Here is a 24,808-nt window from a genome sequence, read left to right as displayed (position 1 = left end):
TCAAGTCGTGACTCTAACAAAAGCACTGGAATTACAATGGGCTATGTAATATAAATGTTAATTCAGATTTAGCTTAAGGTGTTGTAAAAAAAAAGGCTACAGGCTACTCTTTCCAGTGAAATGCAGTTGGTAAATGTAAAACCACATCCCCATTGTACAATAGGGTTTCTAATTTATTGAAAGCTAAAATATATTGTGCCTTTTGGTTATCCTCTATTTATACAAGAACCATATTTTCTAAATAAATGCAGGGTATATTGTCAACAAACGATAACTTTCCTGACAAACACACAAATTAATCTATTTTCAATAGCAAAAATAGACTGAGAAGTTTAATAATGTTTCAAAATATCCACATTTTGGAGCATTTTCTATTATTTTTCATTCAGTGAGAGTTCATCAGAGAAATATGGCTGAATACATTGTTTACTGTTTTGTAAATAAAGGGTGAAGTATTTGATGTCAATAGTAATACAGTACTTTTATCAGTAGAGGGCGCACTTCATGGATTTATAAAGATAACTAATGTTGTGTGTGGGCGTGGCAAATGTAGTACATTTGAGCGCTAAATTTGTAAATTACCCACCGTTTTAACACTATTTTTGTGTATTCTAGCCCCCTCTAAGCAGATTCAGGGTGGAATAAAATCAGCATTCCCTACAATAGGAAAATAAAGCGGTTTCTGGGCGGATGTCGCCATCTTTAGTAAGGGACAATAAGCCAAGCGCTAACTTGTTGTAATTTCCTGAAACTTTCTTCTGTTAACTTTATATGTATTCTCAGTGTCCTGTACAAAACCTCATTATACTAAGCACCCTTCGTCTATTCACGATGGCTTACCATCAAATCTAAAAGGCGTTTCTGTCGGAAATGGTTAGCGAGCGGGTCTCAGTCGCCATGTTTACTTTGGGTGACGCCAGCTCTCTACCATTTTCCTCCGCCTCTGGTTGTCAAGAAGATGGCAGCTTCCAGGCAGGCATGAGAGGAAATACTTCTCCACAAATCGAATGAATTTGGATTATTGCCGCAAGATTAGACCACAAACCCGTGTTTTTGCTACTACTGCATCGATATAAGTGAGTAATAATCTGAAATATTTGCGCCTTTTTTGGGGTTTGTTGTGTTTTGTTGTGGTTTACCGCCCGGCCATTTTTCTTGTGGGAGCTGTAGAAGTAGGCCGAGTGTCGAAAAGATGGCTGCTTCCAGAGACGGCATGAAACATAATAACACTCCCTTTATGCAGTTTATCTCCGTTTAGCTGTGTTCAACGGGCGTTGTTGCAACTCAATTTATATCAGGTAAAATATGCATGTCAGAATTAAACGTTATTGCATTGCATTTAATTGTGAAATAGCGCGACGCTTTGACAGATGCTAACGCTGTTAGCTTGTGCTAATGAGTTTGAGCAACTAGCTGCTTGTGCTAACGGAATTCAGCTAATGTTAGCATTCATTTGACTATCCCGATTTGGCTTACATTTTAAGTATATTTTAAGAAGTTTATATACGGGGTTGTAGGGATGTGTGTACCAAATTGGTGCAACTGTTCATATTGAGGTTTTATATAGTTATAGTGTTAATAAGTACGTTAAAGGGATTGCAGATAACGCTAAGCTAGTTAGCTACAAGATGGCGACTCCCAGAGAAGCATGAAAATAGCCGACTCTTGCTAACGTTTCTAACTGTGGATTAAGTGTGTGCTGCAAATGTGCATTGTTTTCCTCTTTTCAACCGCTATCACTGTAGTGGATTTGTTTTCAATTTATTGTGTTCCTTCGTTGTTGTAGTTGGCTAGCTATTTCTCCTTTTCATTCGCTTCCGCCATTTCTCAGACTGGCAGCGGTGTTAGCGGGGGTTTGTTTGGTTACAAGATGGCTGCTTCCATGGATTGAATTAAATGGTTTAGAAGACAACACAACTTGGGTGTATTAACATTTCCTTGTATTTCTTTTTGCACAACTGCAACTCCACGTCTATATGAAGGGGTTTTAATCAGTACAAGTTGGAAAGCTCTTACTACGCATTTGTTTTTATTAATGAATGAATGTGTTCATTAACTAGAGCTTGGGGCACACTGCTTTTAGAAGTGAGCCACAGTGTGCGGCTCCATCCTGCTGATGAGTTTCTACAGTTGATAACTTTGTACAACCAGGAGCATTTCATCAGGCAAGAATTTTTTATTTTATTTTATTAATGTTTCCGACAGAAATCATGTCTGCCCCTGGCTCCACGCCGTCGGTTCTGCAGCCGCGGTGGAAGCGGGTCCTCGGATGGTCCGGTCCCGTTCCCCGGCCCAGGCATGGACACAGAGCTGTGGCCATAAAGGAGCTTATGGTTGTCTTCGGTGGTGGAAACGAAGGAATAGTGGATGAATTGCATGTTTACAACACTGGTAAGACAATAACTTTTGAATGTATAAATTTACTGATGACTGTTGGCAGCGAGCATGATGTTTACTTATCAAATCTTCAGATGTGAAATGGTAAACAATGCATTTTAGTATTTAGCTTCTGCCTAAAAAAACATTCTATTTTATTTCTAAAGATCGATTCGTGATGTGCAGAACTAAGTAGAGTACAAGCCTCAGCAGGCCAAATAAGCCCGTTTCTGATTACATTTGGCCCCCTCTGCTGGAGAAAGGTGCTATTGTACGTTAAAAAAGGCGGGCTAAAATAAAATGGATGATGCTGGTTGGTTTAACTATATCCTATGCCCCAATTTCCTGTACATAAACCAATAAGGACAGACACATTTAATAAAAACATGTTTTTTTCATCCCCATCCTTAAATACATTTGTTGGTTTATGTACTAATAATTACAAGAGAGTTGTAATAGTAAGGTTTTTCACAGCCTTGTTTAGACAATAACAAACCTTGGTTATAGTTTAAATGGATTGATATGAGTAAGCCTCAACTGAATCATCATTGTGTTTTATTTTCTAGCAACAAACCAGTGGTTTATCCCAGCGGTCCGTGGTGATATTCCCCCCGGCTGTGCTGCATATGGTTTTGTATGTGATGGCACACGATTGCTGGTGTTTGGTGGAATGGTGGAGTATGGAAAGTACAGCAACGATCTCTATGAACTTCAGGTAATCTATCTATCTATACAAATATATCTCCATGTTTCTATTAAATGTGTGCATTAGGATAATGCAATGTTTCTAAATTAAGTGATACAAAGTTATAGTTTCATTATTATGTGATTATTTATTTTTACTTAAGCACAGTAACAGCCGAACAAAGTAAATCTATCTTTTTAAGTTGTACTTGTTGTGGCTGTGGATATTTATGGGCTGCATGCAGTTTAGTAAATTACATTTTATGGTAGGCCATTGAGCCCTTATCCTGATTTATCAAATTCAAACTGGGTGTTGTTAATAGTTTTTTGGGTCCCATTGAGTCTTTTATTTCACACTGCACTCCAGATAATGACATTGAATTGCTAATGCAGTGCAAATGTTTCTTAGATGCATCGTGATTTCCTTTTTTTCCCTCAAAACATTTTGAATGGATTTAGAAAACTTGTTAATCAAATACAGTGGTTTCACCAAGCTCCATCAACTGAATAATAAGATAACCAATCTGAAGCTGCTTTTTAAAGCTTTGGGGAAATCATGTTTTGACAGGGGAGGGGCGACCTAAATGTAAATGTGTGTTTATTAAACGTGACGCTAATCAGAAGCTAGTTGTTCTGTCAGTGCAATGTGCCACAATGCGTCTTTATTGTCCTCCTGTCAAAAACTTCACTTTGTGTATACTGCAGAAATTTACACTTTAAATATTCTCTGTTTTTGGTTTTGACATAAAGTAGGTATGCCCCTATCAAGTTGTCAACAAGAGTCAGGATGGATTATGAGCAACTTGGAAGTGGACTGTACAGTTATTACATTAAAATAGGAATTAATAAATAAATGCAACATTTAATAAGGCTAGGTTTCAGGTTAAGTCTTAGTTTTGACAGAACCTTTTTTTATCATATTCTCAGAAAAAGAAAGATGGTCAGCTTGTGTTTGTAACTGCTTCTGCTATGATCTTTTCTATTGCTTAATGTTGTTATGAACATTGTTGTTCACAACAGGCCAGCAGATGGGAATGGAAAAAGTTGAAAGCGAAAAACCCGAAGAATGGCCCCCCTCCTTGTCCTCGTCTGGGCCACAGTTTTTCCCTGGTTGGCAATAAATGCTACCTGTTTGGTGGACTTGCCAATGACAGCGAGGACCCAAAAAACAACATTCCCAGGTACAGATGTTGTTCTCCGGCAGGCTTTTTTTCCTCCACACAATGCTTGATATTTTACTTCCACAAGCAACATAAGCGTAACTTCTGTCTGTTTTTTTTCTTCCTCAGATACCTAAATGATCTGTATACACTTGAGCTGCGTGCGGGATCCAGTGTGGTTGGATGGGATATTCCGATCACATACGGAGTCCTGCCTCCTCCACGTGAGAGCCACACTGCTGTGGTCTACACCGAAAAGACAAGCAGGAAATCTCGCCTGATAATCTACGGAGGCATGAGTGGTTGTCGCCTTGGAGATCTGTGGACACTTGATATCGGTAGGTTTGTAAATGTGTGAATAGAAAAAGGACAACAAAAACATGCCCTAGCCGGTGCCACTCGGAGAGTGTGCTGCAATTTAAAGTCGAACAGAGGAAAAGAGGCCACACTTTAGAGAGGATAAACAGTTGAATGTTTGACGAGGAGAATTACCCATAGCTGCGGTTAACTGGTTGCGTTTCAAAACACTCGCCTTTCACACTGCCTTTTATATAATATCCTACTGCTCATCATTGTCTTCAGATACCCTGACATGGAACAAACCATCAGTAAACGGGACAGCACCGCTACCCAGAAGTCTTCACTCTGCCACCACCATCACAAACAAGTGAGAATACTGCTGGACCTTAGCAATAACATTGAACATTTTCTTCGATCCTATTTGAGTTCCCAGAAGAACAGAATATGCTTTTTGGGAGCTGCATCTCACTGATTTCATTTCGTTTTTTGCAGGATGTATGTTTTTGGAGGATGGGTTCCATTGGTAATGGATGACGTTAAAGTGGCCACACACGAGAAGGAGTGGAAGTGCACAAACACTCTCGCCTGCCTAAATCTAGGTTTGTATAACCTATAACCTGTGTTTATAAAAAAAAAAAAGTATATTTTGAGTGTAAGGGGCTTCACTAATCTTTATGTGTGTGTCTGCAGACTCCAATTGTTGGGAGACCGTGTTGATGGATACTCTTGAAGACAACATCCCTAGGGCCCGTGCCGGCCACTGTGCCGTGGCCATCAATTCCCGACTCTACGTCTGGAGTGGCCGCGACGGTTATCGCAAAGCTTGGAACAACCAAGTCTGTTGTAAAGACCTCTGGTACCTGGAAACTGGTATGTGTGCTGTAACATAGTTTATACTAAGAGGCACTTCCTCGGCTCAGGTAGTGAAAGTATCATTGTTGTTAAACCTTTCTTCCTCCACAGAGCGGCCACATGCTCCTGCCAGGGTGCAGCTAGTCCGTGCCAACACAAACTCTCTCGAGGTCAGCTGGGGCGCCGTCTCAACCGCTGACACCTACTTACTGCAGCTGCAGAAGTACGACATCCCAGCAACTCCAGCTACAGCCTCTGCAGCTATGATTTCCAGCCCCGTGCAGCCTCTGAACTCTCCGAAGGGCCCCGCACTGGCTGTTGCAGCTCCTTCTGCTCAGAATCTCCCCCAGACAGGTACTTCACTAGTGAACAACAATTCCATGTTTCAAACTCAGCCATATTCACTGTCTTTGCCACACCAACAAGTGCAAAGAAGTCTAATCATCCGTCCCCTTGTGTTTCAGCCATCTTGAAGGTTGCGGCTCAACAGTCTGGCACTGGCACATCTATTGTCACAGTCCGCCCCAGCCAGCCCGGGAAATCCCCCGTCACTCTGACATCCCTCCCGCCTGGTGTAAGGATGGTCATGCCTGCCCAGACCACCCAAGGATCGGTAAGAACAATTTCTCCTGTATTTTTATCTTGAAATATATCATCCTTAATGAAGAAATGTGTCCAAAACATGTTGTATCGTCTTTTTTTTCAGCCAATTGGAAGTAGCCCTCAGATGAGTGGCATGGCAGCTTTAGCTGCTGCAGCTGCAGCAACACAGAAGATCCCGCCCTCTGGTGGCACTCTCCTCAATGTTCCTGCCGGGGCCACCATTCTCAAAACTGTAGCCATGTCCCCTGGTACAACCACAATGAAAATGGCTTCTCCACTCATGGTAAAGTCCTCACTAAATGGTCCGACATTAAGTGCATTCTGTCCGTCACGGATCAGTTCTCATAAGTATTTTTGTTCTTGTAGGTCAGTAACCCAGCCACCCGGATGCTGAAGACCGCTGCGGCCCAGGTGGGAACAGCTACTGGTTCCTCTCCCACCAACACCAGACCCATCATCACTGTGCATAAGTCTGGAGCAGTCACTGTGGCCCAGCAGGCCCAGGTGGTTACTACAGTGGTGGGAGGAGTTACCAAGACCATCACCCTGGTCAAAAGTCCCCTCACCATGGGCGGCAGTGGCACTCTGGTAAGATAGCATTTTCTTTATCACAATGTAATACTGGAACATCATCCACGCTGTAAATCATGTGTTCTGTAAATGGCCTCTTCACACTTGTATTTGTTGTTCATTGAGCTTGACCCATGGGGGGAGTGAGTGAAGTCCGTCCTACAGTGACTAAGTCATTGGGAAGCATAGTGTTAGCAATCTGCATGATCTATGGTCAGTTATAGTTGTAATGATTTGTTGAGCTAAAACTGAAGTCCCTGTGCAATTCATGTTTTCACATGAATAATGACTTGGGCTTTCCTCCTTTGTCTGCAGATCTCGAACCTTGGCAAGATGATGTCTGTGGTACAAACCAAGCCAGTGCAGACATCTATCACAGGCCAGGCTTCCAATAACCCTCTCACACAGCTCCTACAGGTCAGATATGTGCACAAAATCAGGAAAACACACAGGAGGTAGAACTCCTTAAAACTCCTGAGACAACACCAGATGTCCTTCTCCACATTGATCCTCATAACATGTGGCTCTCTCTCTCCTCAGTCAAAGGGTCCCCTCCCAGCCGGCACCATCCTTAAGCTGGTGACCTCCGCAGATGGTAAGCCCACAACCATCATCACGACCTCCCAGGCAGGAGGCACTGGACACAAGCCCACGATCCTCAACATCAGCGGGGTCTCTCCTAACACCACAAAGCAGGGCACCACCATCATTAAGACCATCCCCATGTCTGCAATCATGAGCCAGTCTGGAGCTGCAGGTCTAAACTCACGCAAGTTTGATTTTCAGTTACTACATATCACAACAGAGAACAGAAATTCAAAAACTTGAGTTTCAACCAGGTCAACGCCTGGATAAAGAAAAGTAATGATGATGTTGTCTTAATTTTTTACACATTGTTTCTGCAATTGCCATAACCTTTTGAAACAAACATCTGAATTATTTGCAGGTGTCAATTAGCTAACTTTGTTTTGTGTGTGTCTTGAATGAAAATGTATTTACAATCATGCTTTCGTCCCTTCAGGTGTGACAAGCAGTGGAGGCATGAAGACGCCAATCACGATCCTCACCACCAAAGTGATGAGTACAGGAAGTCCCAGTAAATTCATCACTACAGTGCCCAAACTCACCACTGCCGGACAACAGGGACTCACACAGGTACACTGACTCTGATTGAGCAGTTAAAGATATCTCTATATAGATTAACTTTGTCGTTCTGCCCATGTATGTTGCACCTGAGGTGACTAATCCTGAACTGTGTGTCTTTAGGTCGTCCTGAAGGGTGCTCATGGACAACCTGGCACTATCCTGCGCACTGTGCCTATGAGCACAGTCGGTGGTGTTCGACTTGTGACGCCAGTGACCATGTCTTCTGTTAAGCCCAATGTGACCACTCTGGTTGTTAATAGGACGACAGGTAAGAATACTTTTTTCTTGTAAAAAAAAAAATTCAATTTATTCTCGGAAAGAACAGAATAGAAAGCCTTTATTGTCATTGTGCAAAAATATATAATGAGATTTTTTGGAGTGCAACCCTGTGACAGTGTGCCTTAGACAAAAACAGACAAACATAAAACCCCCCAGTAGGGCAGATAAAGGTAAACCATCATACAGGGGGGATACATACCAGTGTTTAGGGATTTGTACCGAGCCCCGGTATTAAACGGGCCCCGGGGCGGAATTATTAAAGACCGTGGTTCCGATAAGCTCCGACGTTAGCGGTCTTTTTTATCGGTACTGGAGACATGTAAAAAATATGTGTCATATGTATTATTGCTACACAAACATTATATTGCAGTTTTAGTTTCGCCACCTCCGTTTCTAATATGCAAAAAGACTGCAAAAATGCTTCTATGATTATTTTTAGTATTTTCGATCTCTCTCCCCCGCCTGCTTGCGAGGGGGCGGGGCAGTTTACACACACGCCACTGCTACATGCAGCAACACACACACACACACACACACACACACACATGGAGGAGACGGCGGAGAGAACGCGCTCCGAGGTGTGGTTAAACTTTACCCGCCTAAAGTGCAATAAGAGTTTAGCATGTAAGGGCGGTAACACGAGCAATTTGTTGAAACATTTAGCAAAAGTGCACCACATTCAGACGGAGGAATGCACCGGGTTCGAATGTCTTTCTAGCAGCTCTGTAGCCCCATCCACGAGTAACGTTTCCACGTCAGGTATGTATGCTAGCAGCAACACACGGAGTTAACTACATTATACAAACATGGGTTAATGATTAGAGGTAACTGAGTTATTTATTTTGTTAGTTTTGTTCACAATTTGTTTAGTTAGTTTACCTTATTTTTTTTTCCAAAAGTACAGATAAAAGACCGGACCGCTAAGCGGTATCGATAAAAGTAGTAGTACCGTTAAAACCTTTACGATACCCATCCCTACCAGTGTTTCCCCTAGGATGGAGTCGTAGCAGCGGTGCTAAGGCACGCGGGCTCAGCATAATGTGAGCGCGGAGCGCATGGAATTTTTTTTTGTGCGTGCGAAGTGCGCCCCGCCAATTTTGTTTCTGTGTCTGCCAGCACAAGAAAGGCTCTTGAGGCCTAGTACCAGGGTCGGTTCTAGACAATTTGCTGCCCTTTGGCGAGATTTCATATATAAAGAATAAATGAAAAATCTCTACAAAAGACAAATACACTACAAAAACAAAAACGTATTGACATAGGTAATATACGTCAAAATGGCTTCAAATGTATTCAGTATTGTATGAAGAGGTTTGAATTGGGGGGTGGACGTCACATCTTCTAGGGGGGTCCGGAGGTATGCCCCTCCGGGAAGATTTTTTTTTAACATTTTAAAGTAAAATGCTGATCTAGAGGGTACAACTCTAAAACACCCATATGAAAAAGATCGGTTTACATTATAATAATCAATTAGTATGTGAACATAACCAATAACCTACCATAGCCAATAACACATAAATATAACTTATTTAACTTTTGTTGTTCATTCATATCTTATTTTACCTAGTTAACATTCTCTCCAACTTTAAACGATATTTTTGGTTTACTGTCCTATAGTATACATTGGAATGATTTCAAACCTGTTTTTATTTATTCTGATAATTATAAAGGAGTGCCTTGGAAATATGTGTTTACATAATTTGTAAACACATTTGTTTGAGACCCACTGAGATAACTTAGACTAAAATTAACTTTCTAAACACTCAGAGTCCTTTACCTGACTGAGCCTCTCAGTCGGACAGGAGAGCTCTCCTCCACCCTGGTTGTAGAAACATCTCCTTCTTATATCCGTTAGAGCAGCTAGCACCAGATTCTAATAACAACAGCGCCGGTCCCGGTGCGCCCTCTCTCTCGATCCCACGCTCGCACTTTGGCTGGGAGCTGCGGGCGCCTGATAAGCCAACATCCCCCACTTTCATCCCTTACAGCGCCCATCGTACAGGGCAAATGAAAAGTGTAACCGGGGTGAAAAGGGTGTTACCTTTACTTAATTATGAATGTTGTTACATCAAGGCAAAAATTAGGATGAGCGCCAAAGGTCAAAAATGTTTGTTCCCCTCCCAGAGCTACCAGCGCATCCCCCCCCCCCCCCCCCCCCCCCCCCCGATATGGCGCCCCTATGCCCAAAATCGGCCCTGCCGGTACATACAGTGGCAATGTCTCAAGATTTAGCAAAAATACACCTTTATTGAACATACAGTATCACAAATACTACGAATCCACATAACAAACAATCAAAAATGAAAAAGGGTCGACTCGCCACTTATTATTATTTTAATTTAAAAAAATGTTTTTGTTGGGTACCTGGCTGGCGCCCCCCTAGCAGCGCTGCCGCTATTTGTATATAGAGGAAACACTGCATACTCAAGGACAATGGCATCAACAGCTATGAAGTGCATTAAAAATCATTATACAGGGTGTCCGCGGGGTCTTACAAAGTATTAAAAGTTGATAAATCAATTTAGCGAAAATGAAGGCTATTCAAAAGTATTACACAGCGTTTTCCAAGGTGTTACATTTTGTAGCTTGTTTTCAATAAGTATATAAATTGTCCAAAGAGGTTGTATTCTACAGTCTGCCTGAATGTAATCATTGCGTAGGTGTGTAGTGTGATTCTGTTTATTTATGGCGTCCCGTTGGATTGGACGTCATCTGAACAGGACATCGCACGCTCTCTGATTGATAGCGTGCGAAGGTCCGTTTACGCCGGTTGCTAAACAACATCGTTATGGGGAAATGCAAGTTTGCGTCCAAATGGTTGGAAGATAAGGAGGAAGGACAATCAATACTGTGTATAGTCAATGTGAGGTAAAGTGTGTCGCCAAGGTAACCGGTTAAAACTCAAAGTGGCGATGAGGTCTTAAAATGTATGGGAAGGGTCTTAAAAAAGGTCTTAAAAGGTTTTACATTTGACTTCAGGATTCCTGCATATATTTTTGTATTGGTGTTTTATCCCATGTATTACCTGCTGCTGTTTTATGTCTTTTATTCTACATGTTATAGTTGTAATTGAATTGTGTCCTGTGTACTATACTGTAAAGCACTTTGTACATCCATGTTGAGAAGGGTGCTATATAAATAAAGTTTTTCTTACTTACTGCATATACATGCATTATAAAGTGCATACGAGTTAGGTATTTAAAAGAGTATTGTACTTAGGACTGTAGCCTTGTGGGCCAGGGGTAGAAACCGTTTTTGAGTCTGTTTGTCTGTGTTTTAAAGCTCCTGTCTCTCCTACAATAAGGCAGGAGAGATCACATGCCTAATAAAACCACTTATTTCCCTTCCAGGTGTCACCACTTTTGGGACAGTCACCGGTACCGTCTCCTCCAGCCTGGCAGGAGCCGTTGCAGACAGCTCCAATGCCTCTCTGGTTACCCCCATCACCACACTGGGAACCATCGCCACCCTGTCTAGCCAGGTCATCAGCCCGGCGTCCATAACTGTGTCAGCCGCTCAGACCAGCATGACCTCTGCCACCACCCTCTCTTCCTCCACCATGACGGTGCAGGTAAGAATCTGCATGTCTTTTTTTCTTCAGGCGAAGTCTGTTTTTAGAAATGTTGCATTTGGCAAATATTGAGCTGCGATTTGGATATTACAATAGTCCAACATTTCAATTAATATTGCAGCCCTTGTAACTATATTAGAATACAAAATAACTGAAGGTTAGGGAGTTTATGCTTATTCATAATCAGGGTGTCCGCGGGGTCTTAAAAAGTATTAAAAGTTGATAAATCAATTTAGCGAAAATTAAGGCTATTAAAAAGTATTAAACTGCATTTTCCAAGGTATTAAGAAGGTTCACAGCAACGACAACATGAAACACTCTTTAATTTACTGAAACGACATGTCGGGAAACCCCCCAAGGCGGCCCCATGCATAGCGCGCCGTAAAATGCTGCTTATTATTTTAAGTTTCGTTGCCTTGCTCCGCTCTGGGGGGGGGGGGGGGAACTGAACGACTACGGTAACTGGTCCCAAGGTGGGTAGACCGGCATACGCAACGCTCTGGGGGTCCAACGGCTCCGTGTGTAAGCCCTAGTATATGATCATTTTCTGATAACGATGAAATAGCCCGCCTCCCTCTCCCCGCGTCTCCTGCTGCTGCTGGGCTGTCAGAAGAGGGGGAGGAAAAGAGAGGCAGGCGCCGTTTATTAAATATTCTTATATTATTATACAGAGAACAGAGTCGTTATCAATTTGTTTTAAAGCTCAATAAATAACAAGGAAGACCTCTGACCGGCACTTTTCTAATTCTGTACGGAGGATTTAAACTTTAACGGACATGTTGACCGGCCGAAATTTTTTTTTTACGGAAACTGCCGTACGGCCCCCTCGTTCCTTGGAAGAGGCGGAGAGTTGGGTGTTTTTCCATCTGCTGTGGACTACCGGAGAGATACAGCAGGAGAACACGTCGTCCACCGCAGAGAATAAACAGAAGGGCAACCATGGCAACCATGCTCCGGGGTCTTCTTTGCTGCTTTTGGTGTATTTCGAGCAGCAGCAGCGCCACTTACAGGCCTCACATATATACTACATCGTTTCCAGCATTTCCAGCGGTCTACTGTGAACGGACACGTCGATGAATCGAATGCGTGTGAACGGAAGACCTTTTTGCGCTTGTGTATGCGTTTTACCGTCCTCGTGGGGCCGGGGTCTAAGCCAAACTATATACGGTCACAGAGATCTGCTATTTTAAAGTAAAGTCAACACATATAGACCCTAATATAGTCTATATTAAGAACGAGAAAAGTCATAACATATATATCCTTTTTTTTTAAACATATGACAAATGTGTGAGGGTGATGACGTCAGAGCATCGTCCTATGTGCCAGGGCTTAGCCCCGGACAGTGTGGGAGGGAGCTCCTATATGGCATTACCCCGCTGAAGCTCACCAAAGTTTAACATATTTCATAGTTCAAAGTTTTGTCAATTGTTTTGTTTATTGGTCAAATACTGGTTTCTAATGGTTTCTGAGGAGTTTTACTGGAATGAAAGAGCACAGAGTACAGAAGCAACAAAGCAACAAAGCAGCATACTGCATTAAACCTGACCTTCACAGAGAGGTTGAAGTCCATGTGGAGAGGAGGCTTCAGTAGTCTGTCTGCACTCTGTTTAGTTTTGCCCTCTTACAATCAATATAGTCAATGTGAGGTAAAGTGTGTCGCCAATGTAACCGGCTAGAACTCAAAGTTGCGATGAGGTCTTAAAATGTATGGAAAGGGTCTTAAAAAAGGTCTTAAATTTGACTTCAGGATTCCTGCATATACCCTGATAATAGAAAATTACTAACAAAGTTACTGCTACAAAAACATTAAGATAATAGTTAATAACAGGGTTCTTACGGTCATTAAAAACCTGGAAAAGTCATGGAAATTCAAAATGCAAATTCCAGGCCCTGAAAAGTTCTGGAAAACAATATTTTTCCCAAAGTTTTGGAAAAGTCATGGAAATGTAATTAAAGTTGCATCAAATATAATTTATATTTGATCTAATCGCCGAAATAGTAATACTATAATGATAATAAATACTGTATCGTAATGAAACATAAAATGTCTTTTAACTGTAGAGGTATTTTGCTGGTGAGAGATTTTAGTGGCTTTAGCGTGTAGAAGCTAGTAAGCCTACTATTTGATTTGTTTTAGATAGGACCCACATGTTTCATATGCAGACCTTATTTTCCTGTTCCATGTTAGAATAAACCATTTTCAGTGGTACCGCTGAGAAGAGTAATGTTTTGGGTCATGGAAAATTAGGTAAAGGTCATGGAAAATCATTGGTGAAAAAGTGTATGAACCCTGTAATAATAATTTCCTAATTGAACTTATCTTTACTGTCTCTTCGGCCCAGAACCAGCCCACCCAGGTGACTCTGATCACAACTCCCAGCGGTGTTGAAGCTCAGCCAGTGCAGGACCTACCAGTGTCCATCCTGGCTTCACCCACCTCCGAGCAGCCCAGCTCCTCTGAAGCCGGAGCGTCTGGCGATGGCTCAGGCACCGTGTGCTCCAACCCGCCCTGCGAGACCCATGAGACTGGCACCACCAACACGGCCACCACCGCCTCCGCTGCGATGGGAGCAGGACAAGTGTGCTCCAACCCGCCCTGTGAGACGCACGAAACGGGCACAACAAACACAGCCACAACGGCTTCATCAAACATGTCGACGCCACGCATGTGCTCCAACCCGCCGTGCGAGACCCACGAAACCGGGACGACCAACACGGCCACCACAGCGTCCAGCAGCATGGGGGGAGTCCAGAAGGTTTGCTCCAACCCGCCCTGCGAGACCCACGTGACGGGTACCACCAACACATCCACCCAGTCGTCCTCCAACATGAGCACGGGCCAGACGAGCTCCAGCGCGCAGAGGGTGTGCTCCAACCCGCCCTGCGAGACCCACGTGACGGGTACCACCAACACATCCACCCAGTCGTCCTCCAACATGAGCACGGGCCAGACGAGCTCCAGCGCGCAGAGGGTGTGCTCCAACCCGCCCTGCGAAACACACGAGACCGGGACCACCAACACCCCGTCCACAGCCACCTCAAGCATGGGCGGAGACCAGAGCAGCGCAGAAGGAGCCCCGGTCCAGAGAGTGTGCTCCAACCCGCCCTGCGAAACACACGAGACCGGCACCACCAACACAGCCACCACAGCCACCTGCACCATGGAGACAGGCGAAGGTACGGGCAACCCACACATATGGTTATGGAATAGATGTCATGTTTTTGTATTGGTATGAAGTCAAGCTTACATTATGTTTTTGTGTCTCCGAGCAGGCCAGGAGACGGAGGAGGGAGCAGAAAGTACCACCAGCACGGAAGTGGACCCCACCACGGCAGCAACAAGTACTGTCCCCACCACCACCACCACCACCCAGGGCAGGGCCATCACTACTGTCACTCAGTCCACACCCGCTCCCGGACCCTCTGTACCCGTAAGAAATGCACTTTTCTATTAGGGGTGATGCAAACAAGGCCTTCAAAAGTATAACCTTGGACTTTGAGAAACTGTCTTGGACGTTTTTCCAACATTTCGTTTTCTGACATTTTATACACTAATCTATTCATCAAGAGAGCAACTTCTAAATGTATTTTTGTTCGCTTTGTGACTAATCTTGGTTTGTTCTTTTGTTTTTCTCCAGTCGATCTCATCCATCTCAGCCGGCTCCCCAGAGGAGCCCATGCAGACGGATGAGACCGCATCAGCAGAAGCTGCACCTGCTGGAGAAGGAGCGTCTGCTATGGAGACACAAGCTGAGGTAAATATAGTGTAATAATCACCATTCTCTGTTGAAGTCCATGCTTTCAAAGATATATTATGTTTGACCTATAATATGTTCTCTCAGGGTGAAGCAGCCGCAGCTACAGCCTTGAATCTGCCCTCGGAGCTGATGGCCGAGGCTCAGGGTGCCACACTGATGGTGACGGGGCTGTCGGACGAGGAGCTGGCTGTGACTGCAGCAGCAGAGGCCGCTGCTCAGGCAGCTGCCACTGAAGAAGCCCAGGCGCTCGCCATCCAGGCCGTCCTCCAGGCAGCACAGCAAGCCGTAATGAGTAAGTTCAACCGCATTGTCAGATCACTCAACATATTCATAGATCGAGGGCTGCGTAGGGTGAAGGCATGGAAAGACTTGTGTATTCTTATACCTCCTAACAAATAACACTGACAAGCTGCTCTAGCTCTGTAACTACTGCAACCTCCCCAATTATTTCAGTTCCTAATGACGTTGTTGTAGTGGAGTTATGTAGTATGATTTCTAAAATATTTCTCTCTCTTTTCAAATGAAGATGAAGCCTCTGGAGAGAGCCAGCAGCCCACCACCATCCCCATCATGTTGACCCAGCAGGAGCTGGCGGCGCTGGTCCTGCAGCAGCAGCAGCTGCAGCAGCTGCAGCTGCAGGAGGCTCAAGCCGTGGCGCAGCAGGCCAGCGCGGAGGCCAACCTGCCCACTGAGGGCCTGGCCCCCGCAGACAGCCTCAACGACCCCTCCGTCGAGAGCAACGGACACAATGAGATGGCAGCCGCAGTCACCAGTGCTGTGGCCTCACTGCTGCCACGCGCCACTGCCGAGAGTAAGACTTGTGCTTTTTATCTAAAAGTTACTCAATACGTCTCTTTTTACAGCAAATGGACCATTTCTGTCTTGTTCCAGGGTTCCTACTACGCTCATTAAAAACCTGGAATAGTCATGGAAATTCTAAGTGCTAATTCCAGGCCCTGGAAAAGTTCTGGAAAACAATATTTTTCCCAAAGTTTTGGAAAAGTCATGGAAATGTAACCAATGTTGCATCAAACATAATTTATATTTTATCTAATCGCCAAAATAGTAATACTATAATGATAATAAATAATGTATCGTATAGTAACGAAACGTGAAATGGCTTTTTGCTGGTGAGAGAGTTTAGTTGCTTTAGCGTGTAGAAGCTAAGTATGTTTTAGATAGGCAAAACATGTTTCATATGCAGACCTTATTTTCCTGTTCCATGTTAAAATAAACCATTTCCAGTGGTACCGCTGAGAAAGAGTCATGTTTTTTGGTCATGGGAAATGAGGTAACGGTCATGGAGAAGTCATTGAAAATCATTGGGGAAAAAGTGTATGAACCCTGTTGTTCCCTTTCCCTCCACAGCACTCGCTCCTTCGAGCACATTTGCTCCATCTGTATCTGTGGCAAGTCCAGCCAAGCTGCAAGCAGCAGCCGCCCTGGCAGATGTGGCCAATGGGATCGAGGGATCGGTGAGTTATTGTGCAACATCTGGCCGGTTCAGCTAAGGTCGAAGAGGAGTTATGTAACCGAGTATCTCCGTTATCTTACAGAAACAAGCCCCACAGCCAACCCCGGTGAAGGCTGTAGTAAAGAAAGACAACCAGTGGTTCGATGTTGGAATCGTTAAAGTGACAAATATGGTCGTCACCCACTTCTATATGCCAGGAGATGACTCTCAGGGAGATGTAAGTATTTCAGGAGGCTCCTTTCCTGCTCAGAAGACTGTGTGCTGGGAGCATCTCTAATCTCTGTTCTGTTCTGCAGGATGACTCTGGCAACCTGCCAGACTACAGCCAAATGAAGAAAATGGAGCTGCAACCTGGCACAGCCTACAAGTTTCGTGTTGCTGGAATCAACGCTTGTGGCCGTGGATCTTTCTCAGAGATATCCGCTTTCAAGACCTGCCTACCAGGCTTCCCAGGGGCTCCTTGCGCCATCAAAATCAGCAAGGTAAACCCCCCAGTGAAGCCCTTCCCCTTGTTGTTTTCTCTTTTCGTTGTGGAATCACATGATAACAGCAGCTGCTCTCATGAGTCGTGCTCCCAGGCACTGAGTAGTAATCATTCGTCGTCCCTCTATGCAGAGCCCCGATGGCGCCCACCTGACCTGGGAGCCGCCCTCGGTGACGTCGGGGAAGATCATCGAGTACTCTGTGTACCTGGCCATCCAGAGCAACCAGACAGCTGAAGCCAAGGCCTCCACCCCAGCGCAGCTAGCCTTCATGCGCGTGTACTGCGGGCCCAACCCCTCCTGCTTGGTGCAGTCGTCCAGCCTCTCCAACGCCCACATCGACTACACCACCAAGCCCGCTATCATCTTCCGCATCGCCGCCCGTAACGAGAAGGGCTACGGCCCCGCCACCCAAGTCCGATGGCTGCAAGGTGAGCACCATTACAAAAATCAGTTACTTGTGATATTTGAAAAGAGGCAGCAGCTCTCAATAAAATGTATCAGAACTTGCATACACTGAATGGCGGAGGACTTATAAAGTGACTCGTTAGAATTTACAGTTTTTTGTGTCTGTGTTTATTATATTTAATACTGGTGTTTGGGCCATTAAGTAGTTAGTGTTTGATTATATTAGTTTTGAGTGTGTAGTTAATGTTTTATTTCGCTCATATGTTATAATACATGGATTCTCTACAATTCTATAATTATTATTAAGAAACATTGTTACGGTTTGTGTTTACTGTCTTGGCCACTATTGTGCTCTTTGGGCTTTCCCTCCCCTGTACTGTAGTGTGTTGTATAGGTTTGTGTGCATGGAAATGGTCGGCAACATTAAAGCATGTCAAAGTAGAGGTATAAAATACTAAAGAAAACTGAAAATAAGCATAATGGGTCCCCTTTAATGTTCAGCTGGCTTATTGGGGTGTCCTGAGTCACAAATCTCCCGCAGTGGCTCAGTCAGTAGGGACTTGGACTGTGAGCCGTAGGGTCGCCGGTTCAACTCCCCAACCAGACCCTAAATATGGAGTGTGGACTGTTACTTGGAGAGGTCCCAGTTCACCTCCTGCCCTGCCGTGGTGCCCTTGAGCAAGGCACCGGACACCCCCCTTCCCCCCTCACGCCCACTGCTCCTGGTACTAGACTCCTGGTACTAGGATGGGTTAAAAGCAGAGAACACACTGTGTGCTGTGTGCTCTGCATGTGTGACCATTAAAGGGGGTTTCATCCCTCCCAATTCTTACGCCTTGTGTTATTTTCAACTGTTTTTGTGAATAACTATTATTGGATAAAAAGAGATATTTTAACAAATCGTTCTGCTTTTCTAGAATCCGGCAAAGACGCCGCCTCTGCAAAACCGGCCCCAAAAAGACCAGGCACCTCTCCTGATACGTAAGCACTGTGCATGTTTCACACTGTGCACACACTGTGCCACTGGAGTATCAAACGTGCAACACTCATGCCCTTTTCTTCTTTGCATTTGCAGTAAGGCTGCCGGTCCAAAGAAAGCGAGGACGGACCAGTGAGGTCACCCGGGGACCCCTCCCAGTGTTTAGTCCTTTTTTCCACTCGCTGTCCTTTTTATCAGGAAGACTGACCTTCACCCCTCCTCCTCCTCCTCCACCACCACCTCATTCTCCATCCTAATCTCATCCTCCACTCTTCAAGTCTCAGACCCAGACAGCAATGGAGGCAGAACAACCGTATGAAGCCGAGATGAAAGTCAACCTGAGAGATGTTTCTGTAGATAAAACCCTCCTTCCTCCTCCTTCTGTTGGTTGTACTATTTTTAGAGCAACACAAACTTAGAAGCACACTATTTTTTTTCTGTCACATCCCCTTCCATCGTTTAACATCTACTTTTGGCTTGTTTCAGTAGTTGAGCAGTATAGAGAAGCATTTACATCTTTCACAAACTGGGAGCCAGCCTGGGTGCAATGTTACCTTTTTTTTTTGTCTTTGGTTTGTGAATCCAAGAGGGGATGTAGAGAGAGACTACACAAAAGGATGTACAGTGTTGAGGAAAAAAAAAAAGGCTGTGGAGGCATTAGTTTAGAAGAGAGGAAAAATCAGTATGGATACAAATAAAGCACTTGTCCTCAGCGACAGAGGACATAATTTTTCTCTTTTCTTTTTATGCTGAAAACAAAAATTTGCTTCATCGAGAACCAAGTCTGTATTCGCCGTACTGGACTCCAGTCTCCTGGTAATGTCATCACTGTGCGCTTTTTACCCGACGTGAGGACCGGTGGCCGACACTTCTTCGACGTGGACAAGAAGAGATTTGTAGAGAATGAATGACAGACATTGCTATAGGACTGAGACTTGCAGCACACACACACACACACACACACACACACACACACAAATCTTCCCAAAAAATTAGCAAGGAGCAATGACGCAGAAGATCTTTTGTGTAGTTTATTTTTGTATTTTTTAAGCTTTTTTTCTTTTGTTTCTTTCCTCCTGTGTGTATGTGTATGTCGTGTGCATTTTTAAAATGAAAAAAGCATCACTTTTTTTAATTGTTGTTCATCCCCATAGTTTGTGTTCGTGGGACGATCGGTGGCTGTGTTGAGGTTGCCACTATATTTTTAAAAGAAATCTTCATTCAGCCGGTTGTATGTACTTGTTGTTGACCGAAGGTAAATGAACGAGAGAAAGACTTTTGTATTTGCTCCAAGTAGAAGCCACCGAGGTTGTAGGACTGAAGGGCTCTCTGACGTGGACCCAGGAGAGTTTTTACTTTGTTTACTACTCAATGCTGGTGTTGCTTTGTTTGCCAAACAGGAAACCTCACGAAGTATGAGGAAAAACATCAGATCTTTCCCCCCTCCCCCCTTTCCCCTTTAATAACCTAAACAATTGTCCCCCGCTTTTTTTATGCTTTTTTTTTTTTTTTTTTTTTTAGAATGGCAAATTATATTAGTAGACATATGTTCCCCTTTCCTATTAATGTATGTGAATCCATTTAATACCTTTTAATTATTTTTTTTTCTTTCAACGGCTCTGTATTTCAGACTTCAGACTATTTCAGCAAGCTAACTGTGATGTGTAAAACCCGTGTGGAAAATGGGAATGTCTTTTGGGGAAAAAGCTTACATAGCCGGAGTGTACTCACTTGTAAATTAGTTCGTTCATAGAGCAAGAATAAAACAAACAAAAAAAATTCATCATCTTGGCCTTTTATATATTTACCTGTAACAAACTGTTTTTACATGTCGGTCATCTCTCGATTGCCTTTTTGTGTCTTTACTTATAAAAGAAACAAATATATATATATATATATATATATATATAAATATATATAGATATAGTCTCCCTGATGGTTTGCTTCTGTCGAGCTGATTCACTGTGGGACTCTGAAACACTGCTAGCTTCATTACATCACGACGATCTGTACAGGGAGCGTTGAAGGACTGTATATCCACTTTGTCACGGTAAAAGGCCAGGAAGATCCCAGGTTTTCCGCTTTGCCACCTTTTTTCTCCAGCCGGCGCATCGGTCTCTCGTTTTGTGCTTTTCTCCCAATTTCTTTATTTCTCAAAATCTCTCTTCATATGCATTCATAATTTGTGTGTGTGTGTGTCAGTGTGTCTGTTGAACAAAAACTAGACATGCATGCAAAAGCAGTGTATTTTAGTAGTGATGCCTTAAGTTAGACCATAAGCTGAAGGTTCTCAAGATAAAAAAAAAACAGAAAAAACATTTACTGAGTTTGTTCCTCTCTCCATGTGGTATACAATGTGTCCTTTTCCTTCCACAGTACCTTTGCTGGGTCACTATTTTTGCACCCTCGTTAGATAGGTCATCATCAGCAGTGCCGAGGTCTCTCTGAACTTTCCCCCGGCCTCTCGGGGACGAGCGCTGACTCAGCACTCACAGGCGTTGCGAGTTTCTCTCGGCTGTTCGCAGGTTATCTGGAAATGTCCTGTATTTTCCAATGTGTGTTTTTTGTACTGTAGGGAGTAATGTATCTTTTATCATCAAAAAATAAACATGTTAAACATATAGAGAGAGAGAGATGTTGTGTCTTCCTTATCTTCTCTATTAAGGAGTGTTGAATCACCTGCTGTAGGCCGCTCCGAGCCGCTGTCAGGAACGGCTTCTCCACATCCAGGTCTGCTTTAGCGCTTCCTTCAAAATACTGTGCTCCGATTTTGCTGCACCACTGCTGGGCCTTTGCGCCAGACACCTGCCAATAAATGCACATATTCAAATCAACAACTACGGGGCAGATGTGAACGTAGAAAAAATGTAATAAAATCTGAAGTCACAATTTGGTTTTTGTATAACATTTTAGGGCTGCAGCTAACAGCTATTTTCATTATGGATTATATTATTTTCTACAATAATTGTAATATGGAAAATATATAAAGCGACTAATGAACAATTATCAAAATGGCTTGCCATCATTTGTCTGACGATGGACCATTATAATGAGAAACTGTCATAATGAATGTTGGTCTGATTTGCCTAAGTAAAAATATTAAGGTTTGTCATTATTTTGAGGAAGTATTTTGTATTATTTCGAGATATTAAGGCATCATTTTAAGATTGTAATTTAACTTTGTCATTATGATTAATGGAAAAATTACTGACTTAAAAAATGCTGTTACTCATGTCAACCTTCAGATGACACAAGTTAAATCATAGTATCTATGCTTCACATCTTCCTGATACTACAGACCTCCCTGTCGCTCAGGTCGGTCTTGTTGCCCAGCACGATGAAGGGGAAGTGGTCCGGGTCCTGAGGCTCTCCCTGGATCAGAAACTCCTTCCTCCACTCCTCCAGGGCGGAGAAACTGTCTCTGGATGTGACGTCGAACACCAGCAGGCAGCTGTGAGCCCCTCGGTACAGAGGTGTTCCCAGAGACTGAAACCTCTCCGTGCCCGCCGTGTCCCAGATCTGAGGAGGGAACATTTACATATATTTATTTATTTGTTGTTAAATAATGTTAAAAATCAAAAATGTATGGAAAACTCAAGATCAATAATACAAACAATAGTTTGAATTCAATCATGGTGGGAAACTTTAAAGGGGGCCTGTTGGGCTAATATTCAGGTTCATATTTGTATTTAGTTCCCTTTTTGTGCATGTAAATGGTCTGCAAAGGCTTTAATCCCTGTGTTCCCTCCAGAGGGAGTTTCTCTCCCACACACTCCCCCCACTGCCTGAAACGCCTCCATTTGACTCCTTTGTTTACTTCTGTATCATAGTGACATCACTATGTAACACACTCGCTCTTCTATTTGCTAGTGCTCCAACACATTGTACGGGGCGGGACATCTCTAAGCTGTTGACCAATCACAACAGAGCTGGCCAGCTAACCAATCAGAGCAGACTGGGCTCTGGTTTCAAACAGAGAGTGAAAAGAGGCGCTGCAGCACAGGCAGTATGAGAAAAATAAAGAGCTTTTTGAACATTAAAGCATGCAGACAGAGACACGAAATACAAATATAGCATAAAAGGGCCCCTTTAAAGTGTGATGGATGTATGCACCTGCAGGTTGACGGTGTCCCCATCCATGGTGACTGTTTTGGTGAGGAAGTCTGTCCCGATGGTGGTCCGGTACATGTTGGTGAAGCGGTGATTCACAAACCGGTTCATGAAGGAGGATTTCCCCACCCTTTGTAAACAACACAAACATTAAAGGTAGAACACAACACACTAAGACCTCTGTCTCCTTTCAGATACTAATTTAGCCGTTATCTCACTACACTGACATGATAACTTTGGTAAAGTATTTACACTTAAGTCTGCAGTATGTTAAGGAGTTAATGAAAGTGAAACAAATCTCGGTGAAGCACTAAAACAACACTTTTCATCAAGAGAAATGATATTCCTAAAACACTATCATCTAGTAATTACCCTGAGTTTCCTACGAGGATGATTTTCAGGGTCACCGGCTTGTTTCTGTCGTTCATGTTCACTTCTGCTCAGGTTCGTTTCCACAGGAGCTGCTGCTGCCTTCAGGAGCACCTCGGAATGTTGCGGATATGTCATTTGAGGTGTGTCTCATCAGCAGTGGACCAAAGTGTTTTTTTACTGTACTCAGGGCTAGCCACGAAAAGGAAAGTCCCAAATGAAAGTCTATTGTATGTTATTATTTTCAGCCATATTGTCTTTACTTTTTTTAAATTTCAGTTTGATTCTGATTTGTTTTGTTTTATTGAAGGTTTCATTTTGGTTTGTGGGTTTTCCCAGTTAATTGTTATGTTATGTTTTTGTAAAAAAAAAAGAAAAGGTAAGAAGTATATTACATTTCACAGCCTCAATATGTCAACATTTCTCCCTGGATCGTAGGTTCCTGAACATTTTTGGGGTACTTATATTTCCCGAATAAAAGTTGCATAAAGTTGCATTTCAGTGGCTAAGGCTTTATTTCAGGATAAATAATCCAACATATTTCTTGTTTCATATTCTCCCTGATAAATTACAGTATTTAAATCAGTCTTTGAAGGCACCATTTGACAGTTGGCACAGAGCTGACCTGTGTCCTGTCTGAGTCACAACACAAAGGCAAAGCTGATTTCAAAATAAAACGTATTATTAGAAATTAGTATTATAACACTTTATAGTATAGATAGACATATATAATGTACATTCATGTAAACAAATATGTCATTCCTCTGTTATACGTAATCTTTACTGTCTAAGAAAAGTATTTCCAATTACCAAGCAATCTGCTGTCAACTATTATTGGATGATCTCTTTTTGCACCACTAGGGGGCAGCATAGGCTTCAGGTGATCCACCTTCCTCACAGGATGTGCTCTCTGGTGGAGCTGCTGTTATCTACAATATTTAGTGATTCATGTTTTTTATCAGTTTTTACTCCTCAATAGTAAAGTAAACCCATACAAAAGCAGACAACCCACCACTCCATATACATGTTCAATTACATTGGGATTGTTTATATCTCTTTAACAAAGTATTATTGTAATAAGTGAAAGGTTTAAAAAGAAACTAGCAATCCTATAAAAACAATTGCAATTATTAGACATTACAAACCCTTCCTGTACAGCGAAACATTTAAAAACTGATTTAAATACAGCAGGACTGATTTGAAATAAATGTGCCATAAGACGTAACAACATATTTTATTATACATTTGGTTGTAATGTAAATGTGTGTATACCTCATTAAGCTTGAAAGTAGTTCTGAAACAAGCTAATATACTTTACTAATATACAGTATGAGTATTATTTGACTCTATTTCATAGTAAATTATGCCATTAGACCTATGCATTAGACATAATAAGATTACAACTGACAATCACAATCATAGACATAATTAAAGATAATTAATTGTACACGAAATACCATCATTATTATTATCTTCATTATTATTGTTATTATTATTAATATAAAACATCAATTTGTTTTCAGAATTCTTAAATCAACAACAGTCATGGTTTGAGGTCAGTTAAAAGTAAAGAGAATTAAAAAAATATAACAAAAGTTGAACAAAATATAAAAATAGGTAGCTGCACTAAAAATGAAACACAAAAAAACAAATTATTATGAAGTGAAAAGTGAGAAAAGCAATTACAGTT

At 42.8% G+C, this 24,808-nt stretch overlaps 2 protein-coding genes across 3 annotated transcripts; one reads left to right on the top strand and one right to left on the bottom strand.

The window, feature by feature from the left end:
• Positions 1-625: 625 nt before the first annotated feature.
• Positions 626-19,296, top strand: hcfc1a (host cell factor C1a). The gene is made up of 28 exons (XM_079683469.1): positions 626-1,076; positions 2,206-2,391; positions 2,943-3,091; positions 4,081-4,241; positions 4,350-4,558; positions 4,803-4,887; positions 5,013-5,119; positions 5,211-5,390; positions 5,484-5,726; positions 5,837-5,985; positions 6,079-6,258; positions 6,342-6,563; positions 6,861-6,962; positions 7,086-7,314; positions 7,567-7,700; positions 7,812-7,959; positions 11,318-11,538; positions 13,881-14,715; positions 14,812-14,969; positions 15,177-15,293; positions 15,381-15,588; positions 15,823-16,107; positions 16,665-16,771; positions 16,853-16,987; positions 17,067-17,252; positions 17,386-17,683; positions 18,578-18,641; positions 18,736-19,296. Exons 2-28 carry the CDS (start codon positions 2,211-2,213, stop codon positions 18,773-18,775), a joined length of 5,133 nt encoding a protein of 1,710 aa, XP_079539595.1. The 5' UTR covers positions 626-1,076; positions 2,206-2,210; the 3' UTR covers positions 18,776-19,296.
• A 1,450-nt stretch (positions 19,297-20,746) lies between these two features.
• On the bottom strand, positions 20,747-23,234 carry LOC307040539 (ras-related protein Rab-7a). Of its 2 annotated transcripts, XM_079683476.1 has the most exons (5): positions 23,122-23,234; positions 22,753-22,879; positions 21,940-22,158; positions 21,319-21,444; positions 20,747-21,208 (listed from the first exon to the last, which is right to left on the bottom strand). In XM_079683476.1, exons 1-5 carry the CDS (start codon positions 23,175-23,177, stop codon positions 21,122-21,124), a joined length of 615 nt encoding a protein of 204 aa, XP_079539602.1. In that variant the 5' UTR covers positions 23,178-23,234; the 3' UTR covers positions 20,747-21,121. The 2 variants fall into 2 exon arrangements, with proteins under 2 accessions (XP_079539602.1, XP_079539601.1); XM_079683475.1 differs by having other exon boundaries at positions 20,747-21,444.
• Between the last annotated feature and the right edge of the window lie 1,574 nt (positions 23,235-24,808).

This window comes from Notothenia rossii, assembly GCF_949606895.1.
Source record: "Notothenia rossii genome assembly, chromosome: 5".
NCBI lineage: Eukaryota > Metazoa > Chordata > Actinopteri > Perciformes > Nototheniidae > Notothenia > Notothenia rossii.
Note: the sequence above shows the minus strand (reverse complement) of the source record. Positions and strands in the feature narration are given on the sequence as shown.